The 14,937-nt window shown below is 34.2% G+C and overlaps 1 protein-coding gene across 1 annotated transcript; it reads left to right on the top strand.

The window, feature by feature from the left end:
* Positions 1 to 45: 45 nt before the first annotated feature.
* Positions 46 to 12,338, top strand: LOC106689842 (thioredoxin reductase 3; the record flags this gene model as incomplete). The annotated part of the gene is given in 6 exon segments (XM_014435030.3): positions 46 to 207; positions 3,700 to 3,830; positions 5,662 to 5,791; positions 6,196 to 6,411; positions 9,288 to 9,410; positions 11,151 to 12,338. Coding segments are annotated over 6 exon segments (1,875 nt in total), but the record flags the coding sequence as incomplete, so codon positions are not given.
* Positions 12,339 to 14,937: the final 2,599 nt, after the last annotated feature.

Here is a 14,937-nt window from a genome sequence, read left to right as displayed (position 1 = left end):
AATTTATATACATATAAATTATTAATTAATTCGTTTTTTATTCAGATGATGACTGACGAAAAAATGTATCACAATGCCGAAAAAATGTTTCACAGTGGAGAAAAAATGTTTTTAAAGGAAGTTATTAAAAGTCTACGTAATCTCGGTGCATTATTTTTCGAAATTTCTGAAATTCGTCGAATCAGTAAAGTCAAATCAGGATATAAGGTAACTATGAGGAGGAGTTCATTAGTACGCAGCTAAGAACATTATTGATATGAGTAATAATAAAGTATATGAGTACGATATGAGTAGAAATAAATAAAGTGAAACTTTATTAAAAACTTGAATAAGATCTAAATATTTTTTTTAACCTTAATTAATATATTCAGACCTGATCTTCGGATAGACAAAATCTGCAGGGGACTACAGCTATTAGCTACCTTCTGACTTTAAATCATTTCATTTAAAGAGATCCCTCATCCAGCTCCTTTTTAGTCTTCGGTACGTCTTGTTGAGAATGTTAATTGTAACCATCTCTAGTTCCAGTCTATTTGAAGAGCGATAAAGTTTGTCATGGAATGTCTTTTATGATGTTTTAATGTGGTCTTGTACCCTAGATATCTGTAAGTCTGTATGCAGCGTTCTGATACTCACGTGCCATGTACATCGTGTAATATCACGCTGTATTTTTCATCGAAATGTTTGTAGCTTTTTTTTTTTAGCTGTTGCGTAGATTTACAAATCATATTTCTAAATAGGTTTTAGTAAGTAGATGTATGTATGGAGCTGCCAACTTATCATTTGTGCGGATCGTCAGTAAAATAGGAAAAGAGCTTTATGCTCTTGTCTAAAGTAATTCCCGTCTGCTTAGCACGAGGACTCCATGATATCGTTCTTTCGTCTGTCGTTTCTAGATATACTGAATTGGTCAAGATATAAATATGAATTTTAAAATGGCCGCTGTACATTTACAGGTTTATCGCCAATAACTCTATAAGCATTTCTATTACCTAGCATCAGCAAAGTGTAAAGGATTAAGTTGCGCAAATTTTGGTATTTAATATGGAAGTATACATAATTTTGAAAGAAAACTTAGCTATACTCAGGGACGTGACGGCCGTGTGGATTGGGGCGCAGGTCCCTGTGCGCTCGATTCGGAGGTTTGTGGTTTGATTCCCACCTGGGGAAGTTAAACATTCATTTTTTGACGGTCCTGATGAATGAATCTTGACACTCCCACCTTGGTTAGTACGCGGCGGCAACCTAGGTAGCCGTCAGGGGTTGGCAAAAAAGACCACTAGACCCACTTGCCGGACTTGTTCCCCCACCAAATACCAGTACCAGTACCTATACTCACTCGACTATAGTGTCCAGTGCCAGTATAATACAGTATTTAGGTTTATACTACGAAACCAATTTATAATAAATGGTTTCAAATCCTTTTATGTAGTAGATAATCTGTCTTTTTTTATTTTGTCTATTTATATTTAATGTTGTTAATTATGTCTTATTTATTAGGTTAGAGTAGCACTAATTTAAATTTTTTTTTATCTGAATTTTTGCATAATCATTTTTGTTTTTGATATACTCTCTGAGAGTATTGGTGTATAAGAAATTGTGTTGTATATTTTGCTATTTTTTTTTTAAATTTAGGTTGTGTCAATCCAAGTGTTTGCTTTAGTAATTGGCAGAATAGCTTATGTGGGTACCCATTTGCAAGGAGGAGATTATTTTATTTCAGATTAGGAGATTATTATTCCATTATTTTCTGCAGTTTAAATATTGAGGAGATGGTATAATCCTACAGGCTCTACCACCTGCTCACTTCACAGCAGATCTCAATTTAGCTCAAGGTGAAGATTTATAAAGCAATCATCCGCAGCAGAGTCTGCCCTCTACTGCGACACCGCTGAAAAAGCTGCAGAGTTTCCAGAATCCCCCCCCCCTTCTGCGAATAATCAGAGGAACTTGACTCCAAAGAGCCAGGAACAGTACTATCCATAATGAGCTCCAGCTTCATCAACATCAAGTTTTTTGATGGGCTGAAGGCATGTGCTAACCCACTGTTCAGAGAGGTTGCCCCTCTACCAAGACCCGGGAGGTAGCAAAGCATGTCCCCTTGGTCGACGTCTTCGCCGAGGGAAGGGCTTCGGGCTCTGCAGCCTGAAGTCATCTTAACCCATTTCACCTTTTATCCCCCAGCGGCTCCTGGGCCAATATTGTAACCCCTCCCTTCAGCCCAACCCCTTATAATTCCATATGGCAAAGGAAGGGCACCAGTTACATGTTTATATACTTAGGTATATTTTAATATTGTTATTTATATATTCACAATAAAGGAGGTAAGAAAGGTAAGGAAGTTGTAATCACTAGATATTTTTAATATCACTGGTTTTGTAACGAGGCGAGTCAGGCCGACTTCCACTAGAGCACGCCAGGGCTCACCGAACCTCAGGCGTTGATAAATAATATTATTGTATAAAAACATATCGCTATTTTCATGTGTTAATAATTTTTTTTTCACAATGCTTAAATTATTCATAGGGGATTGAATAAGACAACGATAATAATTTGTATATGACTTAAGTACCGACGAAAGCAAAACTAAAAAAAAATATAAAATGGAATAAGATATAGTACGTTTGGACTTCTGTAAGTCTGGCTGTAATAGGTTCGATGCATCTATGTATATATATATATATATATACATTCGATCAGCTGATCTCCTCGGTCATCTGATATTGAAGTGATAGCTGACTCAGACCGTAACTTATGTACTACTTAGCGATGTCAATCAAACAATAAAGAAAACATTTTGAAAAAAATGATAATGAACTACCACAAAAATGCTAGATATGGGCGCTTCTTGACATTGGTCTAAGCTTAACCCCACTCCTTGGGAGAGACCTAACCCCTTGCACATGGAGCATAAGCCACTCATGGTAGTTCATTGTGATAACCGCTACTGTTTTATGATATGAGATGTTTTTATGTCTGCCTAAGCTATAGATCATCACCTCTCTCTCTCTCTCTTTCCTCACTTCCTTCTCCTTCCTTCTTACCTACTGTCCAAGTCAGCCGCCTGATCACTGCAACTTAGATTATTCTTCCGACAGTTCTAGTCTGCAGGTTCATCCTTACAACTAGGATTGTCTTCACTGCAGTTCTAGCCCGCAGGCTCATCACTGCAACTAGGATTGTTCATCTCTCCGACCAAGGCTGTTCTAGTATACTTCAGATCCGGAGCTTCATCTCTCCATCTGGAGTACTATTCTATCTCTACCAGCGTCAGTGTTCAGGACAAATTTCCTGGCATGGTCGATTCTTCCTTAACCTCTCTCATTTCCTCACACAAATATCTGAACAGGCTTTGTCGAGGTTCTACTTTGAAGTAGTCTACAGGCCAGTATTACTTTCACCTACCAACTTAACATACACACATACCTTGCCTCGTCACTTTGTTTATTTATTTGTAATTCAAGTCACAGTATTCTTGTCAAAATTAAAATTATATTTATATACTGTAAAAAACTTTAAGTATCTTTAATTTACGTAGTTGTTTTTTTTTAACACAAAAGATTTATCAATAATATTTAAACTTGAAGGTGAAACAAAAATTCCTTTTTTAAAAAGTATACACAATTCAGTTGCTGGAAGTAAATTATTTTTAATTTCTCTCTCTAATGTCAATTAAGTGAAAACCATTATTTTCCTCAGGCGTTCGTGACATTAAAAACAGGACAGAAACACTACACCGGAACATATGAGAGCGTTATCATCCAACAAAATAGGGTGCCATTTATTCACTCAATGGGCTTGGAAGTAGCAAGTGTAGAAATGCATAAGAGGTACGGTATTCTCAAATTTTAGATGATAATAATTATTACTGCTAATCTATGTTCGCTTTTTCGATTTGATTTAGTTTATGCATCATTATGAAAAATCCTCTTTAAGTACAAGCTAACACATTTAGTAAGATAATATCTCATTATTTACTTTCAGATTGTTCTTAAATTATTTTGCCAGTGTTTGCACTGATTTTAAAAGTAATTAATTATATATTGTTAAGAGTATTCCTGAAATATTTCTGTTAAATTCACTAATTATTTTTGAAAACTTTTTAAGATTTAAAGGTAAACTTTCTTAAGATTAATTGATAAATAATGAAACGGAGACATTTTAAATAGTATTGCTATGTAAAATTATATATACTAACAACTGTGATGATTATTTTAAGGAAGGTTTCTAATTTATATTTTATACACAAAAAAAGAAAGGTGATAGACTATAGATCATATAGTAGAGTCAGTGAATGATCATATAGTATATCAGTCTCGCTTATAAAGTATTATTAGCGGTTAACAATGAAATGATGCTCAAATAATTGGAAACATTGCTTGGGTGTACCAATGCGCTTTCAAGCCCAGCAGATCTACTACAGATTATACGTATCTTTTTCTTAAGGATGATAATTAAAAAAGCAGATTTCAAAGAGGCCTTCGTTCAGATGGTTAGAGGCGAACTGTTGAGAAGCTTGCAAGTATTTAGATTACAAAGATAACTCCCACAAACACAAATTGCTGAATGATGACTCAGTATGACTTCTCCAGGCTTCTTGATGCGTCAAATGGTCTTAGCCAGAGTGGTATATTGTCTTCAAAACTGTTTAATCTGGGCATGGTAAGGTAGTGAGTTCTGTCTGGACGAACCCCAGAGAAACTTTCATGAATTGATTGGCACAACACATGGCTTACACAAGTGGTATTTTCTTACCTGGCAAGACACTCACATCAATATCTTGTACTTTCCAAGACTGCAAAGATGCTGCGAATAAACTTCTATTTTATTTAAATACCAACAAGGAAAAATATATGAGATCCTTCAAAATTTTAAATTCATGGGCTTAGTTAACACAACGAAAAATAACATCAAAACAAAAGATAAAAACAATTAAATATAAGCCAAATTGGTAGCTCGCAGTAGGTGTTACTATGCACACTAAAATGTTATTTTAGAAATATCTCCCGCTAAGTTGAGCGGCACAATTATCAGGTAAGTTACACATGGTGATAAAGCGCAGGTCCTCATCCAAATCAACGAAAAATATATCAAGGCGTAAAAGGTCCTTCGAATGATATATGGACCAAAAAGAGAATAAATGGCGATGTAGGAAAAATCGGGAGTTAATGAAGATGTATGGTCAACCCGATTTGGGGTATTTATCAAGATGACAAAAATCCAACGGCCTGGCCATTTGGAAAGGATACCAGAAAATCGGCTACCAAGAAGGCCGCTTTACCAGTTACCAGAAGAAAGACGAACGTAAGGAAGAACCACGCTTGAGGTGAATGATGACGTGAGGACGATTTGCTCCGGTTTGGGGAGAAGAGATGGAGAAGATACGCGGATTACAGGAACGAATGATCGAGGATAGTCTCGGAGGCTTCATTATATTATTTGTAATATTATCTATTTGTCCTATGGATTTTCCGGTTATCATTGTATTTTAAGCTTTAACTATATAATATTATGATGTAAAACTATCAAAACGAAGAGCCAATAATAATAAAAATGCCTTAGTTCGCTTTTACAACTGTAATATTAATTCTATTATATCTAGTGTTAAAAAAACAACAACTTATAAATACTAAAATAAGCCACTTAATTATTTTTTTTTAGGTCAAGGAAAATAGTGGTAAACTCATTCTATCAATCAAGTAATCCCAGGGTTTGGGCATTCGGATGCACCACACATGGGCATCCTTCACATAATAACTTCGAAATTTTAGCCGGAAAACGGATAATTAATGTGAGTATAGGTCTTAAAATTGTAACATTACAGTTGGTAAGAGATTGAAAAAACAAAACACATTTCATAAGAAATAGTTAATGAATAACTGATTTTCACGCAAAATGTATCACTTTTCCCATGAAAGTTCACTATTCACTATTTCACAATCTATAATCAAGCTTGTGTAATAGTTAGTGGTTAACTATAAAAAAAAAATATTGTGAATTTAAAAAGGTGGAGGGACGTGTAGAAAGATGGACAAAGTGATTTTTCATAAAATTTGAGTATAATCCTTCAGACGTGTTCATGGATATTGCCACACAATAAATGGGGAAGGGCAAATATTAATAACATAATTTCGGCTTGAGATATTCTATACTGTTTGAATTTTAAAGCAATTATTGTATTATTTTTTTTTTCAGCTGCTCACTAATGAACGTGATATTCCCGTCACTAATATATACCCATTTATCTTGATGACTCCATTGCAGTATGTATTTTGTGGCGAAACCGAAAAAACAGCAAAGCACAGGTATAAAAATGAAAAAATCGTCCTGAATGAAACTCAAAACGGTTTCTTCCGCATAAAAATTATATCAATTAGAAAGGATCACGGAAGAACAGAATATAACAAAAGAGTAATAAATATAACTTTCCTCTGAATAATTATATCTTATGAGATAATGTGTTATAATTATTTTTAACTTAGAAATAGTTTCGTTGCCAATCATTTAAATAATATGGCTTTTTTAGACACAAAGCGTGGTAGGTAAATTTGAAAAATCAATACTGACTGATTATTGTTTTTTATATTTCTTTGCACTGGGTACTGCTTAATTGAAAGAAAAAATTACAAAAAAAAAAAAAAAACCCACAGAATTGGTAGTATTTTTCTGTAATGGCTTAAAATAATCTAATATAAAAGTTAAAATCAATAGTTCCAACCTTATATTTTTTAATTTGTTTTTAATCTTCTCAATTTATACATCTCTGACAATGATAGCATTTATGTGGAAGCATACTGTATCGGTAACTTTTTTTTTTTAAATTGTATTTATTTATTTTATATGAGCTTTATAAAATAAAACAACAAGAAAAGGTTATGTTAATTATGGATACAGACTTGTGGCTCTACTCATTAAAAGAATTCCAATAACATTTCTTTATTAAGTTGTCTCGAGACCATCTTCCTTTAAGATGAATAGGACGATTATAAGGAATTGATGAAGAAGCAAAGTTTGAAATAAGTGGAATTTCTTTATGAAAGAATTAATATATGTAATTGTTACATATGGGAACATTGAGAATTTTGCGGCTCCCCATAACAATAAATTTGAAAAATAGCGTTTTTAATGTTTTTTTTTTTATTTCGGTATCTAAAGCATTCTAAAATATGTTTTTCCCCTTTCTATTATTTCCTCTTCCTCTCACTTAGTGTTTTAACAAGATTACACCTTGTCGAGGTGGGTGTGTTATATCTGACTCTAATAGATATGTTATGTAAGCTTGACCAGATTTATTCGACAATGCTTGTTCAATACAAGGTAATTGATTAGGAAGTGAATAGACAGGATGATACTTACGGGGTGACATACGTAATTTCTCTTAGGATGATAACCTCGTCCTACCAGCTGCTATTCTTGTAGAAGTACGAAGGAGGTATGTATGCCTGGAAGGTAGGCAGCCGCCAGGTCATACTGGAAGGTACCTTTGTTCTACCGGATGCTATTCCTGTAGGTACGAAGGGGGTATGTTTGCCCAGAGGTTAGCTACCAGGTCCTTCGAAAGGATAGATGGTTGAGGAAAGAGGTAACCAGATGGAAGTAAGATAAGTAAGATACTTCATATCGAAAATAAGATAGAAAGAATATACTGAATGTCTTCCTTGCTGTCCCAAGTGATACTGTGACAGCACCATCGATGGGGAATTGATTCTGCTAACGATACAAAGGCCAGTGAGAGGCACCGCCTGCAAGAACTTACTTATTTGTTATTCAGTATATTCTTTTTTGTAGAGTTTATTTATTAAATCAATATATTTAAATTTATATTACTAATTACATGTTTATATATAACACCATAAAATTGTTTTTTACGGAATACATTATCACAATATCTGACTAGAGAAAACATAGGAGGTGGTACTCCAAGTTGGAACGAACTGAAGCGCTAACGGTGTTAGAACGGGCGGTCCCTGATATCTATTCTATCAGAAATCTATCCCTGGTATCTAAACTATATAGCGTCGCAACAACCTCTCTGAACGATTGAGTTCTTGACAACGAACAGCGGAGTGCCAAACAGGCTCTTCATCTCCATAGATATCCAAGGAGAGCGTATTTGACCAGATAAGGAGGTAGCATACCTCGTTTTGAGAATAAGAAGACGATTTTACCCCATCCATCACCTGGGATATTTGAGGTATAGGGTGATCCTATCACTCAATAAACTAAGAAATATAAGGGGTGCGTTATGGGGCTTTAGATATCCCGCAACAATGACCATCAACAAATATGTGCTCTCGGGTATACTTAGGTCATTTTCTGTGTGGAGCCGGAACCTCACGCAGGACCAGAAGATCTGACTGGCCACCAGAGTGAGATTGGCTCTGTTGAGGGTCATGAAGCGCTGTAGAACGATTTCGCATGAGGCGACGCAGGTGATGGCAAGCTGCAGAGCTTCTTGGAGAACATCGATCCCAGGTGCTCCATTAAACTGCGTAACGCATGGTAGATTTTACAGCTCAAGAATCACCCTCATCGAGCCGAACTTTCCCATCTGATGGAAGACGAGAACTATCCGTTTTTCATGCAGTTCATCTAAATTTGGAAGGAGGTGGTGGAGGCTACCCGAAGAACATTTCCGTATCACTGGCTACAAAACCTCTCTCAATGCCGACCTAAAACCTATATGGACAGTTGGTCCATCCTGATGTATTCGTATTAGACTTAGGGAATGCCTTAAGGTACTTATGGCATCGCTTCACGCATCCATTGGACTGAGGATGGTACGCTGTGATCCAAAAAAAAAAAAAATTTATTTTAAATTCTATCCAGAAGTATATGGCATAAGCATATTATAACCATGTAGTCAGAAAGTTGAAAATCCAAAGAGATTTTTTATTTTATTTAAATCTCCAAATTCTTCGTACTCTGAAAAAATTGTTTTAATTATAAAAGACCAGAATCAAGTCTCATATTAAAAGTGGAATATAGTGTATCTATCTGGTTTCCGCCATCCTTAGAGCTAACTTATTTTGATACAATCCATATAAAATTTCAATTTTTATACCTGTGTTTCATCAAGCAGTTGCAGTTACCAATTGAAATTAGGTTCTTGTTATTTCATTTCTGCAATTTAAAAGTTATTGTAATTGAAATTACTTTTTTTCCCGTCTCTGATTGAACTATATATTTTTCTTGTAAATATGTATAAGAAAATAAATTAACTATATATATAATGAGGTTTTTTAATGCTGTTACTTAAATTTTTTTCATGTTTGTTTTTCCTTTAGGACGATATTGCGATTGGCATACACATTCTTGGCCACAATATCTGGAGCTTGCTGGTAGGACTAGACAAATTGATTAGCAATGGTGTCACAAAATACAGATTAGTCCGAAAATTAGTGACTCAGGTACATGGAAAATTATAATTTATCATATCTTTCTTTTTTATACGAGTATATTTATACAAATAATAATTATCAAATTGGTGTCATGGTTCAAATATTTTAAATCGATCAAATTTATCTTTTTTCGTTTATTATATTAAAGAATGAACATTTATATTCGGTCAATAAAAAAATATTTGTCCTATTCCCCTTAAAATTTGAAGTTTTATGGTTCAAGAGACATAGAAAATAAATTTGAAAAAAATCTGCCGTCCAATTAATCTATTTATTTTTTAAGATTTAGCACTTAAGTGACACGCCATCAAATAATAAATATAATTCTCGAAAATCAGTGTTAGCTAAATTTCTGCTTCTATCTAAATATTATTCCGGATAAATGGAGTGCGTTAATAACAGAAGAGATGATTCTATCAACTCTGTGTTTACTATTATTCTTTTTCGCTGACCATGAAATATTTTTTGCAATTTTTTCCAGACATTTTTCAAAAATCTTTGGCTCCTGATTCGGCCCCTCGGGTAATCTGATATTTAAGTCATTTAAAAGCCGGCGATTTTAATTTATTTTCAATTAATTTTCTTATTATACCGATTGTTACTTTTAATGAAATTTTCGAAGACTTATTACTCGAGAAATTATCTTAATTTAGCATCTTAACTTTATTAAATATATTATTACTATTATATATAAGAAGATGGTCAGGGTTGCGGTCAAAAGTGAAACAAAAATAGTTTACAACTATTTATTTTCCATGAAAATAGATGAATCCAAGAAATAGGAAAATAAATAGTTGTAAAAATTTTTACGGTCAACTATTTATACATATATATTATTATTATTATTAATATTTGTATTTATCATGCTATAGATTTAATTATATAATTAGATATATTATACTATCATTATAAGAGGTTATATTAATTATTCGAACAAACGGTCATGCATCAAGTTTATAGCGAGGAAGCACACGGAAGAAAGTGTGGTGAACACTTTTAGCATGCTCCTTGGTGAATGATTCCAATCCTTCTACACGCAACGCTAGCTCATTCTGTTTTTTAAATATTACATTGATATTTGCACTATTACATTAGTGATTGGTATGGAAGAAGTCTGAATTTTCTATGATAAATATTAAAATAGTTCAGTGTTTACCGTCATTCAACAAATCAAAAGTTGACCACAACCCACGTCAGGTTCAAATCCTTACAGCTTGGAGCAGTGATACAATGGAGAAGATAAGCTGTCAGGAAAAGTGAAAGGGACATAATAAACACCGAAGACGAGGCAGAAAAGAAGTAGGAGATGAGTGTAAGCCAATCACCGGCTTCCTTCCGTCTTGGTTTACTTATTGACTTTCAAATTTAATTCTAAATTATAATACGATTATCTCGGTTACAGCTCAATGGACCATCATTTATGATGAATCAAATTCGCTACTAAATGGACGGTTTTTCAGATGATTACATAAATCGGGGAAATTACTATTTATCTCACCGTAAACCAGAGTGCAAAGGGCGTGGTGAACGTTCCTCTTTTTTGATTCCATTTTCCTTTGAAGGGGAATAGTGTATAGGACCCTATCGATCAAATGATAATAAATTCTAAACTTATGAAATTAGATGATTAGAACAATAAATGAGATAATCGTAGTAATATGGTAGCAACTATATCTCCTGCTGATAAATTTTAATTATTTTTTTTAATTCTAAATTGTATGAAAATTTTAATATTGTGTGTTTTTTCAGGAGCGGTTTAGGGAATTCCGGCTAAACCGAATTTCTTTCAAATCAAGAAAGTTCCGTAATACTTACTTCGGAATGAAAAGTCGAAATGAGGATTCCTCTGGAAGTAATACAGACACTAGCTCCCTGTTTATAGTTACTTGGAGCGACAAATTATTAAACGATGACGATAACCCACCAAATATTGTGTGTGGGGTTCTTCCTATACCAACAGAGACAACCATAATCGATGAAACCATTACAAAATCATTACTTACACTTCTCTTACCAATTGTGTTGTCTCTAGGATTATGTGCATTGAATTCTGATGGCGCACGGAATGAACATATAAATACTTTCCCCAGTGACTATGTATCAGAGGGAGAAGAATCAGACTTTTCCGTAAGTTGTGAAAATGTCTCTGATAATGGCTCTGCTCAGGGGTCATTGGATGGGTCCCGTGCCAGATTTTATATAAGCTCATCAGAAGAAGAAGAATATAAACAAAATCGTCCATTTGTTGGCACTGATTGGCAAAATCCCCAGGAAAACCAGATCACGAGTGATGACATTTGTGTTTCGTCGCACCCACCACAAAATCTAGGTGTGCATCCTTCAAATTCGGATTCAGAGCCCAATGAAACCACAATTAAACGTCCTGGTAGGCTTAATAAGAAGAAAAATGTTAGAAGGCATAGAAGAAGCAATGCACACCAGGTTTTAAAACCTTCATCTTTGAGGCCAGAAGAATCTGATTCTTCAACGGATCGCAGACCAGGACCTCATGTATACCGCAGATTGCAGTCAAGACCACGACGAAAATACAATAGGGAAGTCACGGAAGATAATGGCCCCAATGATGTCGATTCCCCCCCTGAACAACCTTCTACCTCAGGCGTTTATGCGAGACTGCTTCCATCTGTATACTGTTCACACTCGGACACTGATGACGAACCTTTTTCTCCGTATCCACAAACTGATTGGGATCCCAAAAAGTATTACAATTCTTCTTCTGAACCTGATGGTGATGGTTCGACAACTGTTGGTGTCAATACTGAACCGCTCCCACCAAGACCAGTTACACGCAGAAGATACATAAAATTTTCTGATTCTTCAGAAGGAAGTAAAAACGATTAAACCAAAACTATTATTCCATAAATTAATGCCCAAGTATTTATTTCAAGCAGCAAGATATTCATAAAATAAATTTATCCAAATAATATGTTATTAAATTAATAACCATTATTAAATAATCCTACGTTTTTCCCTAGTAAAAACCATATGTACTCATAATAAACATTTATTTGTTTTTTCCTATTTAAGCCTCTAAGGAAAAAAGAAATGGAATACCATGTATTGTATATTTTCCTAGTTTCTATTTACCCGTTCATTCTACTTGCCTGAAAATTTAATGCTGCAACAACAATGAACTAATACTAGTTCACCTCGGCGAAAATTCTTGTATTAGATATGTTTCTAACTTCTCTTTAATTCATTCGAATTATAAGCGACATCATATTCATTCGTATAAACAATGAATAAACATCAATCAATCAATGAAGAAGTTCTATTCAGCACATACCATTAGTAAAGCCAGTAAAGGCACATACTTTATAATGACTACCTTTAAGTATAACTTTTCGTAATAAGTAAGCACGTTGACCAATTGGGAAATATCACTTCAGTTTTACAGTTAAAATTCAGCTATCTCTAAGCTTATTCAGAGTTACGAATTGTACTCGCTGAGACTTCATAGCTAGGCCATACAGGTGGCTTTTACCCATCATAGGTGTGCTACGAATTATAGTGGGAAGCCGCAAGTATTCATAATTTGATACATGGAAATTGGAAATGGGTTGAGACAGACTAAATACATTTGTCACAGTATCAGCTCAAATAGTTCTAAACATTCTAGAAATATCACGGTGTTATTTAAACCATAAAAACTATGAATGGGTTGAGTCTTTAGCTGAAAACATTGTTGTATACGCACAGACAGTCCAACTGAGCGAGCGGCTCAGCCGATTTTTATATATTCCCTTACGTTTTTAAGTTATTCACATTCCTCACATACCTACTAACAGACTTCGGAATGAATAAAATCAGATGTGATAAGTTCTTCATAGCAAAAATGGTGCTGTGGAAGCTAACCTCTGAATAAGGTTTGATTCGTGCTCTCCAAAATGGTTCAATTTCGGGCTTTAAAACACAGGGCCTGGCTAAGACTCTATGGGAACGCATTGTACTGAATTCCACGTAGAAACCCTTAAAACCCAATTTGTACCGCCAAAGTGACATTCGTCGCTTCTCCATAAAATACCTTTTCTATTGTTATCATATTCGTATTACATATGTGTAATATGTATGATAAATCAATGTCAAAAAAATTGAAAAACTGAAGTATATTATGAAAGGAATATGGTCCGGGTGCGGCCAAAAAAACTCCAATAGTAGAAATATACTATTTTAATGAGCCAACGTTTCGCCCCACGTTGCAGGGCTTCTTCAGGGCTAAAAAAAGGTACAAACACATAGTTACATAAGGAAAACAAAAACATAAGTGTAAAATAACAGGGGTATAAAATGTAAAAAAGTAAGATATAATAAGAAAAATTAAAGGTAGTATGTATGTATTTTCTTTAATATTTCTTTTGTTATCTATTTGTTACTATTACCCTTTACATTTACTATTTACTACCTTTAATTTTTCTTATTATATCTTACTTTTTTAAATTTTATACCCCTGTTATTTTACACTTATGTTTTTGTTTTCCTTATGTAACTATGTGTTTGTATCTTTTTTTAGCCCTGAAGAAGCCCTGCAACGTGGGGCGAAACGTTGGCTCATTAAAATAGTATATTTCTACTATTTGAGTTTTTTTGGCCGCACCCGGACCATATTCCTTTCATCTTTACACACGGTCAATCAATAATCTTCCTGAAGTATATTATCATTGGAAAATTTCTTCCATTCATTAGTGCCTCACAAAGGAATGATTAACAAACTAGTCATCTTAAATTAAATGAAAGTTCAAAATAATTGACAAAAAAAATGTATTATTATTATGATTATAGATTTACTCTACACCCCTACCATATGAGCCTCCGCTATTTTCCTCTATTTCGAAAGGCTATTTCCAATTACTGAAGGTTTTTCGTATCTATAGCCCCCCCTTATCCGCCCAACGCAGCTTTAGATGTCTTACTCTTCCTGTGCTATAGTTCAGCGAAATAGCTCCTCTCACCATATTAATTCCCACTAAGTGACTTGCCCACCTCAGTCTACCTTACTTAAGGATACTGATAACGTCAGCTTCAAAAAAAAAAATCGCAAAGCTTCCGGTTATGTACGGTTTTCCAGAACTAACAGATAAAAATCTGCACAGAACTTCTCTTTCGAATACAAGACGATCCATTTTGTTATTTTTGGTTATGGTACAGGTCTGCGGTGCGTATGGTAAGACTGATGGAATATGATTTTCATATCAGTCAACTGACGTTTGCAAATATCCAAATGCAAATCGATATAGTATACTTGAGCTAAGAGATAGCTGACATAAACAATAATTTGCAAACATATTGAAATAGAAGTTCGATATATCGGCAAAAAATATTGTTTTGCTATAGCAAGCTCCAGTATATTTATAATTCTTAAGTGAATCAATTATATATGTTGTTTTTTTTAAACTGACCAAAATACATTACGTATAGTATACGTAATGTATTAGTTCGATTTCGATTAGGTATATTATCGTTAATATTATTCCTCAACATTCTGGAATTCTTCAGTTTATTAATTAATTTTCGGAAA

This window comes from Halyomorpha halys, unplaced genomic scaffold (genome assembly GCF_000696795.3).
Source record: "Halyomorpha halys isolate HHAL.00 unplaced genomic scaffold, Hhal_1.1 Scaffold1494.1, whole genome shotgun sequence".
NCBI classification, from domain to species: domain Eukaryota; kingdom Metazoa; phylum Arthropoda; class Insecta; order Hemiptera; family Pentatomidae; genus Halyomorpha; species Halyomorpha halys.
Note: the sequence above shows the minus strand (reverse complement) of the source record. Positions and strands in the feature narration are given on the sequence as shown.